The 13,536-nt window shown below is 34.3% G+C and overlaps 2 protein-coding genes across 7 annotated transcripts in view; one reads left to right on the top strand and one right to left on the bottom strand.

Moving 5' to 3' along the window:
* LOC145690834 (uncharacterized) overlaps positions 1 to 9,444 on the bottom strand; it is an 82,925-nt gene extending 73,481 nt beyond the window's left edge. For 3 of the 5 annotated variants that reach the window (XR_014132289.1, XR_014132288.1, XM_081766165.1), the window contains exons 1-3: positions 8,991 to 9,126; positions 8,255 to 8,366; positions 1,831 to 2,329 (exon numbers count right to left, since the gene is read on the bottom strand). Coding sequence is in view for 2 of the 5 variants with exons in the window: in XM_081766165.1 (XP_081622291.1) it covers positions 1,831 to 2,204 (374 nt within the window). In the remaining 3 variants the exon portion in view is untranslated. The other 2 variants (XR_014132290.1, XM_081766166.1) reach the window with 2 other exon arrangements.
* The window catches only part of LOC145690832 (uncharacterized), a 294,099-nt gene that overhangs the window by 185,422 nt on the left and 95,141 nt on the right, over positions 1 to 13,536 (top strand). The window lies entirely within an intron of this gene.

The following is a 13,536-nucleotide window of genomic DNA, read 5'->3' on the forward strand; positions in this document are numbered from 1 at the left end:
TTACGTCCCACGGTAATGCCGGTTAGGCTAAAGGAGACGGTGATGATGAGTGATGAATGAAATGGTGGAATGAAGAAAGTGGGAGGAAACGCGAGAACACCGAGAAAACCCACGCACACGGTGTTTGTCCACCACAAAAATCACTTGGCGGGGGCAGGGATCGAACCCGGGACCCCAACACCAGAGGTGAACGCTCTACCACTGAGCCACCGCAGCCCCGGTTTCATGAGAAGTACCATCAGCGAGGATGAACAAAAATATCAGCAAAGAATTTGAACCTCTAAATTAACGACGGGCATCCAGTGCTGTAAAAGCCTCTGTAAGGCCACGGAATGTCTCGCAGTCCATCCCGTTGGAGATAAGTCATTATTTAACAAAACCATCAAAATTATATCCTGTTAATTAACTTTGTTTTTTAGAAAAAACTTTTTTTTATAACAGGTCTTTTCTTGCACTCAATGAAATTCCTGCTTTAAGAGCCATACGTATTATGAGGATTTTAAAAGTGAAGTAACTTAGCCCTTGGCTAAATGCGAAGATAGATACAATGAAAACTCCTATGAGACGAATGCATGCATTTCTTAATTACTTCTAATGAAATAACAAGCGACTGTGAATACAAACAGAAAATTGTTAATATATTTAAGTGTAAAATATATCGGCGTAAAAAGCCTGCAGAGAACTAGCAAGCAGATAGAGGCACAGCTATCTCCTCAATACAATCACAACGTACCAGTACTCACGGGCACGATGTATCATTAATACAGCACTCATTTTTGATGCAAGCGTCTCTATTTCCATCCCACGCTATGATATTGTGGTGCATAACTTCGGACAGCATCAGTTTGAAATAAAAGGAACGTTATGAACATACGCAATGGAAGCAGCACAAAGGTACGTACTTGGTATTATTAATTTTCTAAGATTTCCTTGCATTATTGTAGTAGTAGAGAGAAAGAATAACTGTTTTAATGTGTGTCTAAATATACTGCTTAAATCTAAAAAGGGGCAATAGGCACAATAGAGAACTAGGAAAGAGATTGAGGCAGAGCTATCCTCCATTTAGGATAACCAGTCAAAAAAACCGCGAGGATTCAAAGTGCCTGCACGAAGAATCGAAATAAATTCTTCGAGTTTTACGTCCTACGCTCAGGAAGGCAAGGTTAAAGGAAACGGTGACGATGAGAAATGAACGAAATGGTGTAATGAACAAAGTGGGAGGAAACGGGAGAATCCCGGAATAACCCACGCACACGGTCTTTGTCCAGCACAAAGTTTACTTGGCGGGAGCTGTGATCGAATCCAGAACCCCAAGCACCAGATTTAACATTGAACCAACGCGGCCCCTACACAAAGAATTGAAAATCACATGATCAGTATGTCAAATTTGAAGTTAATGTCGCAAGAATTTGTTAGCTCCTTGTCTCTAAAAAGCTGCTACATCAAGTTAACTGATAACAAAATAGAAAAAAACTAGTAACGCGTAAAGTTCGACTTACATGATAACATATATTTATAAAAATGTAAACTTAAAATAGAAAAAAAATTCAAAGCTAAACATTTCCGATCTAGTATTTTCAAAACAACGTTAACTAGATCAGACCAAAAGTCTCAAAGTATTGGTACACCTAAAATCACCAAATTTGCGAATAACATCTGATAACATATCTACTTATTTTAAATCTTTCAATCTTAGTAGTTGTTAATAACATGGTAATACTTTATCAAAGTAAATGGTTATATATCAGACATGCAATGAAAAATATCTAAAAACCTACGTGATTACTCATTATACATAACATATTAAATACATTAACAAAAAAATCCTACCTTTCAATTTCACGATTATTAAGATTCACATGTTTTCCTTTTTCGTTACTTAACACTGGTTCGGAATTCTTTTCAATTACGCTCATTTCTCGTACGCATGCAGGATTAAATCCCGACAAATGGGATACATTATTTTTGGCTTCAGTATTTGTCTTTAATACACTTAGTAAGTTCAGAGTAGAAGCACCATTTCTGAAGTCACCCACTGGAGGATTACCCTCAGTCACTTGTCTCAACTTCGAGCGTTTCGTTTTTCCAAATGGTGTGTCTTTTCCTTTTAGTGGTTTGACAAGATGACAGTGGTTTTCAGTATTAAAGCTAACTTCAGACCCGGCAGAATATCTTTTGCATTTCACTTCATATTTATCTTCCATTGTTACATCCAGTGGTTACAAAATAATATGTGACAATAGAAAGGAAAAATAGAGTATGTGTAATTTATAACAGATCCAAATTTCCGGTTAGTAGCTCATGCCAAAGTAAAATGTCATATAGAAACCTGAAAGAAAAGAGGAACATATTAATTTAGTCAAGAATACATAGTCAACTACACCATTAATTTATCCGCAATAACGTCCTTTAGTCGTCAAACGAAAACAAACAAATTAAACTAGATTTTTTTTTTTATTTAATGAGAATTAAGTTTTCTACTTGACTCAGACGGTCCTCGAAAAAGAAATACTTACCGTAAGATGGACTTACTTTGCGCTTCAGGGGTAACTTTACACAAAATATGAACACATGCATAGTCCTCTGTCGGTAAAAGCAAGAACTGTAAAGAGAGTTTCAACTGCCACCATAAGCTAGAATATCTTGCTGTATTTTTGCTATAATGTTGGCGGTTAACATCAGCTCAAGTAACTCGAAGCGTTTGTTATACAGGTATGGAAAGCAATCACTCTAAAGACAAAAAAAATTCGAAAAATATCTCCTACAAAAATTCCCTTTAAAGTTTAGTCTGTTTCGTACAATACACTGTGTATAATTGGACTTCGAAGCAATAGTTGTAATTGAGGTGTGAAACGTTCTAAACTCATAGGAAAAAATAAATCTGGGAAAAGCCGATCTCAGCCTCTAATCGGGGTTACTTTCACCGTCCAAAATACTCCTGAGATAGGAAATTATTACTGCTGGTACTTCTTCCCTTCTAATTCTAGGTAAATTTTCTATTTGGTAGGTGCTGGAATGCATTTCTTGTTGGAAAATTAATTACGAAAAGTGGCAGAAAAAAAAAACTTTGAGGGGAGCTTCAGTCAGCTTTTTTTTTTTTAAATTACTAGACATTTTGAAGGCTAAAAGTTTATACTGCAAGAATGACTAACATTAGATTTTTTTTAAAAATCATCAGCCTAAAAGCCGAAACCCCATAAATCTTCCACTGATTACGTTTGGAATAATATTCTTAAACTAAGAGCACAAACAGCAACTAAGTCAAATCAGTTCACGGAATTTTTTTTCTCTTCCTAATTTGGCATTGGACATATGCTAAATTTTTAGAATGTAGTTCCTGTACCGGTACCGGAAAGAACGCAATTTTATCTACAAATATCGATAATTCATACTAACTATTGTTACCAGTACCATCATTCTAATATTTGTATGATGCACATAGTTTTGTAAAGGAAGTGTCATATCTAAATATTAAAGGAAAATATTGCACAGATACTTTCGTATGTTGAATATACTTTTTTGTATGTGGTGCAACGTATCCTTAGCTATTGGGTATCTTTGCACCAAAGTTTATATTTCAATAACCATGATCATACTCATGTATACTAATGCACTTGCACGAATGTTTTCTTTATGTATCTAGCTATTATATGTGTAAAATACAGTGTTCTAAATGATTACGTTTGAAAGTTACATGAGATCTTTAAATTTTGTTACATCTGGTGCAAAGTAACATGGTCTTACGCTATTGAAAAACTATAAAAGTGCACTACAGTAAAAAAAAGAAAAAAAGAAAAAGAAACAAAGAAAAAGAAATGTTTGGGACTGTTTCCGATAAACATGTTGTTTTTGAATACGAAGTGGATTCAATTTTTGAGTATTATTTCAAGAGAATTATAGTTTTCAAATGAAAAATGATTTTAAAAAATAAAAGCAAATAAAAGAAAAAAGTAATATATATAAAAAAATTACAACAGAATACAATTTACAGACCTTCTCACATCTTACATTTGAATTCTACCCAACTGAAAAAGATTCTAAAGTGTGCATCACACTCCATTAAAGTTCATTAGGTTTACTAAATATATCCTGATATTATTCTTTATCTTTCATTCTTTCATTCTTTATCTTTCATTCTTTTATTCTTTATCTTTCATTCTTTTATCTTTTATTCTTTATCTTTCATTCTTTACAATCGCATTACGTTATATTCAATACGGATATTAATTTCCTTGAATACGCTTGCTCAAATTAAATATATTTAAAGTTTAGTTATATTTTATTTGAGAAACTAATTGTATAATGTTCCTTATTAGGTATGCAAGAAATAAAATATTAACACGAATTAGTCTTCTTTTATTTTCGAACCTGAATTTTCAGTAAATATTACTCGTAACTTTTGCGAAACGGATGAAAATTAGTAGTCTAGCATTCACAACGAAGAAACACGGGTAAAAAATATCTTTCTAGAGTGCACCTAATATTACTTTTTCTTCTATTAAGTGTTTCTCGTCTTTTATGTCACTATGCGATTATACGGGGAAAGAACGAAAGAAAAAAGCGTTGAAGACAATGGATTATATAATTGTACTCTTAACTTTTTTACTTTTGTTTAGGTACTTTCCATCTACACGTATGAAGTATGAAGCAAAGTTTATATCTAGTGTGCTTGTAATTTTCTTACGAAATGTAGCTGTACATCCAGGTATAAATTTTGAGTTTTTTTTTTTTTTCGTAGTTGCGAAACTATGTAAGCATGATAAATATAAAATATTATATCTGGGGGATGTAAATATCAATGTTTTAGTTGATACTCCTACCAAGAATTATTTTTCTGATATACTTAGATCATATAACTTTTATTTTCTAAATGATCAGCCAACAAGAAAGGAAGCTTGTTTAGATAACATTATTACAAACGTATATAGAAATGATTTATCGTGTGGTGTAGTACAGTGCTCATTGTCAGATCACGATGGCCTATGGGTGTTATACCCCTTTGTTAAACACAATAATACTAGGGTGGTGACCAAGAGTTTTCGAGTACTGAGTTTAGATAATATCTGTAGTTTAAGGCATAAATTAAAAGAAATTGACTGGCAGCAAATATTCTTCAGATGTAAAAATGTAGTAGAAGCGTGTGAATTTTTTATGTATAATTTAACACGATGCCTAAACGAATGCTGTCCAAGAAAATTTAAATGCTATAACTTATCTACAAACAAATTACAGCAAAATGTTAGTAACTGGTACACTCCAGAACTAGCAGAGCTTCGTAAGGTTGTCATTGCTTGGTATAATAGGGCTAAATCGGGCTGTCCTGTGGGAAAAGAAAAATACATCAGAGCTAAAAGACGCTACAGAAAGGAAATAAGTGCGGCAAAAATTAAGGCAAACGACAATTTTATTGTAAACCATACAAATAAATGTAAAGCAGGGTGGACAATTATAAACAGGGAAATAGGGGTACGAAAAGAAAATGACTCAATATCAATATCCCCTGACACTTTTAATGAATTCTTTGTAAGTAGTGCTAAGTATGTAAATGGTAATACAAGCAGTATCTCTAAGTCCGCAGAAAACGATGTTATAGACTTCAAAAGTATTCTAAGTTCATGTAGAAATCAAACTAGTAACTTGACATTTAAATGGACAAACGTAACACCTGAAGCAATTTTGTCAGTGGTTCGTAAGTTTAAGACATCTGGTAGCGAGGATTATTATGGGTTTACTAATAGTACAATTAAAAATATTATAGACGTAATAGTGGAACCCCTTACACACTTAATTAATTGGATACTAGTAGAAGGAGTGTTCCCAGATTGTCTTAAGATTGCGGTTACTATTCCCATACATAAAAAAGGGGACAAAAACTGTCCCAGCAACTACAGACCAATATCTCTCGTACCAATTGTATCAAAAATTATTGAACATTGCATGAAAGAACAACTAACTCTGTACTTTGAAAATAACAATCTCATTAACTGTGCACAATATGGGTTTCGGAAAAGTATGTCCACAACTAAAGCTGTTGAAAAAGTTGTATCTGAGGTAATTGATGCCTTTGAAAACAGTTCATTCGCTTGCGCAACATTATTAGATTTAAGTAAGGCTTTTGATACTGTTTCACATGAAATATTGATTCAGAAATTACAGTATTATGGGATCAGAGGAACTGAGCTCTTATTGATCAGGTCTTATCTAGAAAGTAGAAAACAAGTTGTGTGTGTACAAAATAAACAGTCAAACGTACTTGAAATATTAACAGGAGTGCCACAGGGAAGTGTCATTGGACCTTTTCTATTTCTGGTATACATTAACGATTTACCTGACTACTTATTAGAAACCACTGTTATGTATGCCGATGACACTACATTTATAACGAAAGATAATAATATCAACGCAATACACACGAAAAATAATAAAGCAATAGATAAATCTACTGATTGGCTGTTTCACAATAAATTAAATTTGAACCATAATAAAACAGAGAAGTTATACTTTCATCTCAGCAGCTCCACAACTGATACAAAAGAATGCTCCTCAGTTAATCTATTAGGGATATACTTAGATACGAAATTAAACTGGAATGTGCATACTATGCAACTTTGTAAAAAATTATCAAGGGCAGTATATGTGTTACGTAAATTGAAAATATCTGTAAGTAAAAGTCTATTAATCACTGCATATTATGCTTTCTTTCACTCTCATCTGTCATATGGCATACTTTTATGGGGTAATTCTTCCGGAGCACAAACAGTATTTAAGTGGCAAAAAAGAGCGATAAGAACGATAACAGGAATTCCAGAGAGAGAATCATGTAGACATTTTTTCAAAGATTTTGAAATAATGACCATCCCGTCCTTGTACATATTATCGTGCCTTATTTATATCAAAGAAAACTGTACAAATTATGTTACTCGAAGTAGTGTTCATTCACACAATACAAGGCGCAAAAATGAAATAAATATTCCCCATGTACGGCTGTGCAAAACTCAAAATAGTTATAAATATATAGGGATGAAATTGTATAATCTATTGCCACCTAGAGTGAGAGAAATGGAGATTAAAAATTTTAAATGTTTTTGTAAAAAGTGGCTCTTAGAAAAGTGTATATATAGTATTTCAGAATTTACGGAAGAAATTTCAGTATTAGAATAGAAAAGTGGTACCAGGTAAAATATAAAATATTGTATGGATTAATTAAAATTGTAAATATTATATGTACGCAAACTTAAATTTTGACGTTGTCTATTACAACATCATGTTGTTTAACGACAATAAATAATTCTTATTCTTATTCTTATTCTTATCTAAGGTCAAAGATACAATAAGAACAGTGAAACAGTCTTGTAATAATAACATTTGCGACAGGACATGGCCAATATTGAAAGCTAAAACGCAATAAAAGGCAAATGGAGCAAATTCAAAAGTTAATATACCATGCTTTTGGTTTTGGGAGTCCAAAACTTTTTGTTAAAATTCATACTTTCTTCCGAATTCTTGTCTCATTTGTTTCATAAGGTTAGACAAGGTCAGGTTAACTCAGCGCTTACTTTCACTTAGTAGTTACATTTCCGTTACATTACATCATTCCCCTGTCAAAATTCTATTTTTTTACGTGATTTAGCCCCGCAAAATCCAAATTTATTTCGGAGTATGTTTAGTACAAGAGGTCCAGAAGCACGTAAAAAGCACAAAATTTACAGGAGAAATGAATGATGCAAGTACTTAGACGTGACATAACGTAACCAAATGTAACCTAACATAAACTAACCTAAGCTAACCTGAACTAACCTAAACTTATCTTATATTATAGAAATAAGCGAAATGCTATCATTTTTTGCAAAATTATGCGGGACCCCTACACTAATTTAACATACGTAACCTAAACTAAACTAACCTAACCTACCCTAAACGAACCGATGTGAACAGTAATTACCAAAATTGTAACATTTTTTAGGGAAAAAAGCTGGACCCCTTCTCCTAAACATACGCCTTTATTTCAATTAACATACTAGAAATATTTTAAATACAACCGGGAAAAAAATAAACAAAAAATCTGCCCTTAAAGACACCAAGAACAAATAAAGTAAAACGAGTACATTTGAGTAGTGTTAACACAGAGAGACATGACACAAATATGGTTCCATATTGCGTCAAAATAAATGAAATTCCTTTCGTAAATGATGTGTGACAGAACAACACTCTTAACTAACCCAATTACTAAAACAACGAGCTAGGAAATACTTACTGTAAGGTAAAAATCAGCAGTTTTGCAGTAATGAGGAGTTTTCCAATACAGCGTGTATTGTATTACTTCAGATTCAAGGTATTTTCCTTCCTTCTCTTCGGAAGTTTGGATCCTGGAAAAAAAAAGAAAAAATAAGTACTGTTTTTTTTCTCATTTAACTTTTTCCATTTTCTTATTCCACCAAAATTCAAGAAGTTCTTTGCTTTTTCCATTTCTTTCTCACTTAGTTCCCTTCCATTTACATTAAAGCCTAGCCTCCAAGCTAATTTAACCAAATTTCCTTCCTCTTTCATTTCATCGTTCCATTTCCATTTTTCCCTCACTTTTTGGGTTTCTTCACATTTTAACAATATGTGTTTTAATGTTTCATCTTCTTTAAAACCGAAACCATATCAACTACGGAAGTAGAGCGGTATCAGAAATAAGGAAGAATTCTTCGTGAACTGGTGCTCGCAGTTTATACCCTCATGTAAAATATGTCTAGCACTTCTAAATAAAGCACAACTATCACTGACAACATTATCACAATTCATTTAAAAATATATATATATTATTTTCGCTCCAGAACCACCATACAGAATTCTATCTTTCGAAAGTCTTGACAATTAACGGTAAATTTACACAGGTAATAAAAGCCTACTATGGTGAAGTAATAAAATGTGAATAGTGCTTCTTTGTTTTTTAAGTAAAAACGAAAAATATCTAAATCGAGAAACAAGTTCAAGCAGTAGCCTACTTTTCGAGATCTGCAGAGGGAATAATTTATCAAATGAGGAAAAGATGTGGTATTAAACAACGTAGAAATGGTGTGAATGTGGTGAAACTACAAAATACGTGATTGGAAAGAACAAACTACATGTCTCTAGTGTACCGGCGTAATGTACCTTTTTCTTTTTCTTCCATAGTGTTCACTGTTGCTTATTTTTATTAAAATGTCGCTAGAACTCCGAAGTTGCCAGAAAGTCTCCATACACGTATTTCCCGAATTTGAGCCTAAACAGATGCTTCTTTTCCTTCCTTTTTCTCTTGTCTTCCGAAACAACATAAACTTAATTTGTGTACGTACGGAGACAATTATTTGAAACAGAAAGTACGTAAAATAACTACCGCACTCGCAAAACCTTACACAACCTCATTCCGTAAGATCAAAAGTCATTATACTTCTTGGTCAATTATCGCTATCTATTACCTGACCAGCGAACGAGTGCGGGAGACCGGATTTGGAACTGAATCACAAACAACAGTGTTTCTAACCGGATTACTTATAATTAATCCATCACAGTTCTTTTTGTTCTGCTAGTAATAAACCACTTCATGCATATGCTCGAGTTAAAACAAACAGTTTCAAAAGTTATGTAAGTTATTTCCAGAATATTTTAAGGGATCTACAAAAAGTACATTCACCCTCCACATTAATTTGGCAATAACTTGCGAATAAACTAACCTCAGTTTTTACAAAAAAAAAAAAAAAAAAACTAAGAAATTCGTAGCATTTGAGTGTAAGACATTTCTATTTCTCAGATTAACAAAAGCTGGAAATTCATCTTCGTGAATCAAAGTTATACATTTGGCAACTGCGCTTTCATTGTTTAAAGCAATTTCTATTGTGTGCCTTTAAGATAAAAATTTTCGAAATTGTGACCAGGTTGGACCATGTAATCTCCGATCGATTGTCTAAGCAGTGTCTTGAGTAACAAAACTATTTTTCATTGAGATCATATTCGGATGTGTTGCAAAAATCCGGTCGGAGAGAGTGCGATAATCTCTCGCCGCCACACTCCTAACCTCCTCCGAAGGAGACTTGGATCCCCTTGATTCAGGTGGTAGATAATGAAAACTTTCTCTGATGTCTAACCTGTCATTATTTAACATGGGTTGGTAGTTTAAAAATTCAGCATTTCTGAAGTATTTTGAAAACTTTATTTAAAAGAAATATACCGTACTCAATGTTTCATAGGGGAAGATAGGGGAGCGATAAAAGTTTAAAGTGAGAGGCCTGACAATCGAAGGCTAATAATCTCCAGTGAAAATCAGAAAAAAAATGAATTACGTATTAGAAAAAAGGGCGCCCATATTGTATTTTCCAGGGGGGGCAAGTATACGCGATATTTCAAATATAGATTCAAATTTTCCTGTAACTAATGTAAAAATTCAATTGGGTTTTCGATATTCAGAAGTACGATTTTCTCTAGGGGTGCGAGCGCCTCACCTTATCCCCCCTGATGGGAGCCCTTCCATACAAAATACATTTTCAGGGTAACACATACAGGCATTATGTTATTATAAAATTTAATGCAAATTCTGAAATTGATTATAGTGAATAGATATGTATTTGTGTAACAAAATCACTTGCATAAATTTTTCAATGTATCAAGTTTGAGAAGAACGAAGTTTGTCTTCCACTGTTATCTCACTGCTCATAGATACCAGAAATCACGCGACCGCTTTTTACATCAATTCTTCAAGAAGATGAGTGCCTATGTAAACCACTAAGTTCAGTATTTCAAAAAATACCACTCAACCTCTTGCAACCATAAGTAGCACATTATATATTTAAACTTGAAATAAAATACAGCTGCTTAAGAACGATTTCCTTTGACTTTGAATTTCAAATATGGATAACAATACAGTGCTTTTTCAGTTAGAGGAGGGGGAGGGGAAAGATTTATTAAACAAGACTATACATCTGGTATGTTAGAACTATAGGCAACTTGTGCTTACGGGCTAAACTCAGTCCTCTGAAGTCAATCGACAAACGATTATGTATTACAGACACAAAGATAACACTTAAACTTCTAAGTTTCAAAATTACGTTGTGTATGAAAACAGTAAATAGAATTAATTCTTTGTCACCTGAGACCTAGAATCTCGAAGAAATTCAGAGGTAGTTCAAGGAGAATTTCTGTACTCATAAATAAAACTTGTGAATTTATTACGTGTTGAAGCAAGGATACTTACGCTTACATTACCCATACGCTGATGTTTTATCAATACATTTATTCCACATTAAATTTTAACAAAAGGCTAGATTTCGATAATAATCCTGAAACAAAGATGCACTATAATCAGATTTCGCAAGGATTAGAAATTGGATTTCTGGGCTGAGGCCATTTGGTCCGTCACATATATGAAGGATGACGTTCCCCGGCGAGCACACTATCCGTTGTAAGGGAAGGAAGAAATAATTGAAGAAGGAAGGAAATGGCACGCGGAGCATGATGTTAGGTACCATCCAGGCATTTGCCTGGTGCGAATGAGAGAAACCCAAGGAAAATCTAACTCAAGATTGTTGGCCTGGAAAACCTGTTACACTTTTTCCACCGAGTGTCCCCACCGGGAATCGAGCCTGGGACCGCTCATATTTTACAGGTCAATCGTGAAAGGCAAGTTATCCAATCCCATAGTCCTTTGAAAAAATGAAGGAAAAATTTCTTCTACACCTCCTTTTCCCCAAAAGGGCTCACATTCATCTAGAAAATGAAATGAAATTTCTTTAGTTTAATGTCCCATGATTATGCTCTTTATGCTAGAGGAGACAGATGATTAATGAAAGTGAAAGATTGTAAAATTAATTTTTGAGCTCTCACTGGGATTTCAACCCAGAACCGCGTGCGGCAAAGGCATATACGCTAGTCAATAGACTAACGGAGAAGACTTTCTATAGTTCTCGATTGGAAACTATGGGAATTCTTCCTTGGCTAAAACTCGAGAAAATAATTTGTCAACCCATAAACACACTTAAAAGAAACACAAGCATCGCAAGCCTTAACTTCATTTAAACCTACAATCAGAGATGGACTGGGTCAGTGGGTCAAGCGGATTAAGTTTTGTGAGTGGATTAGTGGGTTGAGGTTCAACAGCATGTGACCCACTGGAACACACCACCCACTATGACCCACTGCGACCCACTACCTGCCACGATCCACTGCGATCTACCACCAGGGACGTAGTGTCTATTAAGGCTATAAGCCTTAGCTATCCATTTATTTATACATCAGCCTGAAATGTTGCTTTTGGATATTGATACAATTAATTTTATTAAAATGGATTTATTTTATAATACGCTGTGTAAACATCAAGCGAGTTGAAGCGAAGCTTCTGCAAGAACTCATTGAAGGCTATCGACGGCTAGCCTTCCGCTTCTCTCATGGAATTAGGAGAATGGGGCGGTGACAATCACTTTCTCGCCACCCTCAGCAGACGAAAACTATTTCAGCTATACACAAATTCAACATGATGCAACGAAAGTGAAAGAATGTTGACGAAAGGCTAGCCTTTCGGGTGTTTGGCGAAACAAAAACGACAGGATGCGGTCTTGTAAAAAACTATAGAACAGAGACTATGAAAAATTTAAAAGTTCACATTCAGTAACGAGTTTTGACCCAAAAAAGAGAGAGAGAGAGACAGAGACAGAGACAGAGAGAATAAAAATGTTATGTTATTATGAATAGTATTAATACATAAGGGACCTTGTTGCGTACTGGTCTGCGTTATCACTGCGTAAAATTTACATTTTAGTTTTCGATAATTGACATCGCAGTTATAATTTCTTGTTGTATTTTTTGCATTGCGTTGCTATCCGCAAGTTTTTCGAAGAACGATACTGAAGGAGATCTTGGATTAGGTATAGTTTCTTTATATATACTTTCAATCTAAAAATAGCTTTTTCTGTAAAAGTCATCAATTGACTGTGAGCTACTGCTCCACTGTTTTCCATTAGTATTCTGATACGTGTTGTTGTGGGTGAAGTGCTTAAGTTTGTCTATGATTTGGGAAAGTTACACTTAAGATCGTGCTATAGCTATCCGTTTTTATTTGTTTCTTTGAAACAGTAATACAGCGTACGTGTAAGAGAAATATGAAGCAAAACCACTCTTATACTTTTTCTTGTATTGTATGAAAAATATATTGCATGAATTAGCGTTTTTCTATCAAGCATTACAGCGTAGTGAGAACACTAAGGCGTGATTGTTTAAGTAAGGGCGGGATAACTTGTTTTTTTGGGGGTGGGCTAACTTACATTCACTTTACACTCATATATACATACAACAAAAATTGCAAGTTTCAGGGGATTGGGCTCCTCCTAGCCAGCTTCTAGCTACGAACCTAATTTCAGCCCATTCATTACAAACTTTCACGCTAAGTTACTGTCTACTACCCACCATGAAACACTCTGAACCACCGACTTACTCTGGCCTACCAACCCTCTCTGCTCACTGCATTGTAGACAATTTCTTCTGAACACTCGTGAATTTGTCTACGTTTCACTTTCAAGGCCTCCA

The sequence above is a fragment of the Thermobia domestica genome, chromosome 7 (assembly GCF_964235325.1).
Source record: "Thermobia domestica chromosome 7, izTheDome1.hap1.1, whole genome shotgun sequence".
Classification (NCBI taxonomy): Eukaryota; Metazoa; Arthropoda; class Insecta; order Zygentoma; family Lepismatidae; genus Thermobia; species Thermobia domestica.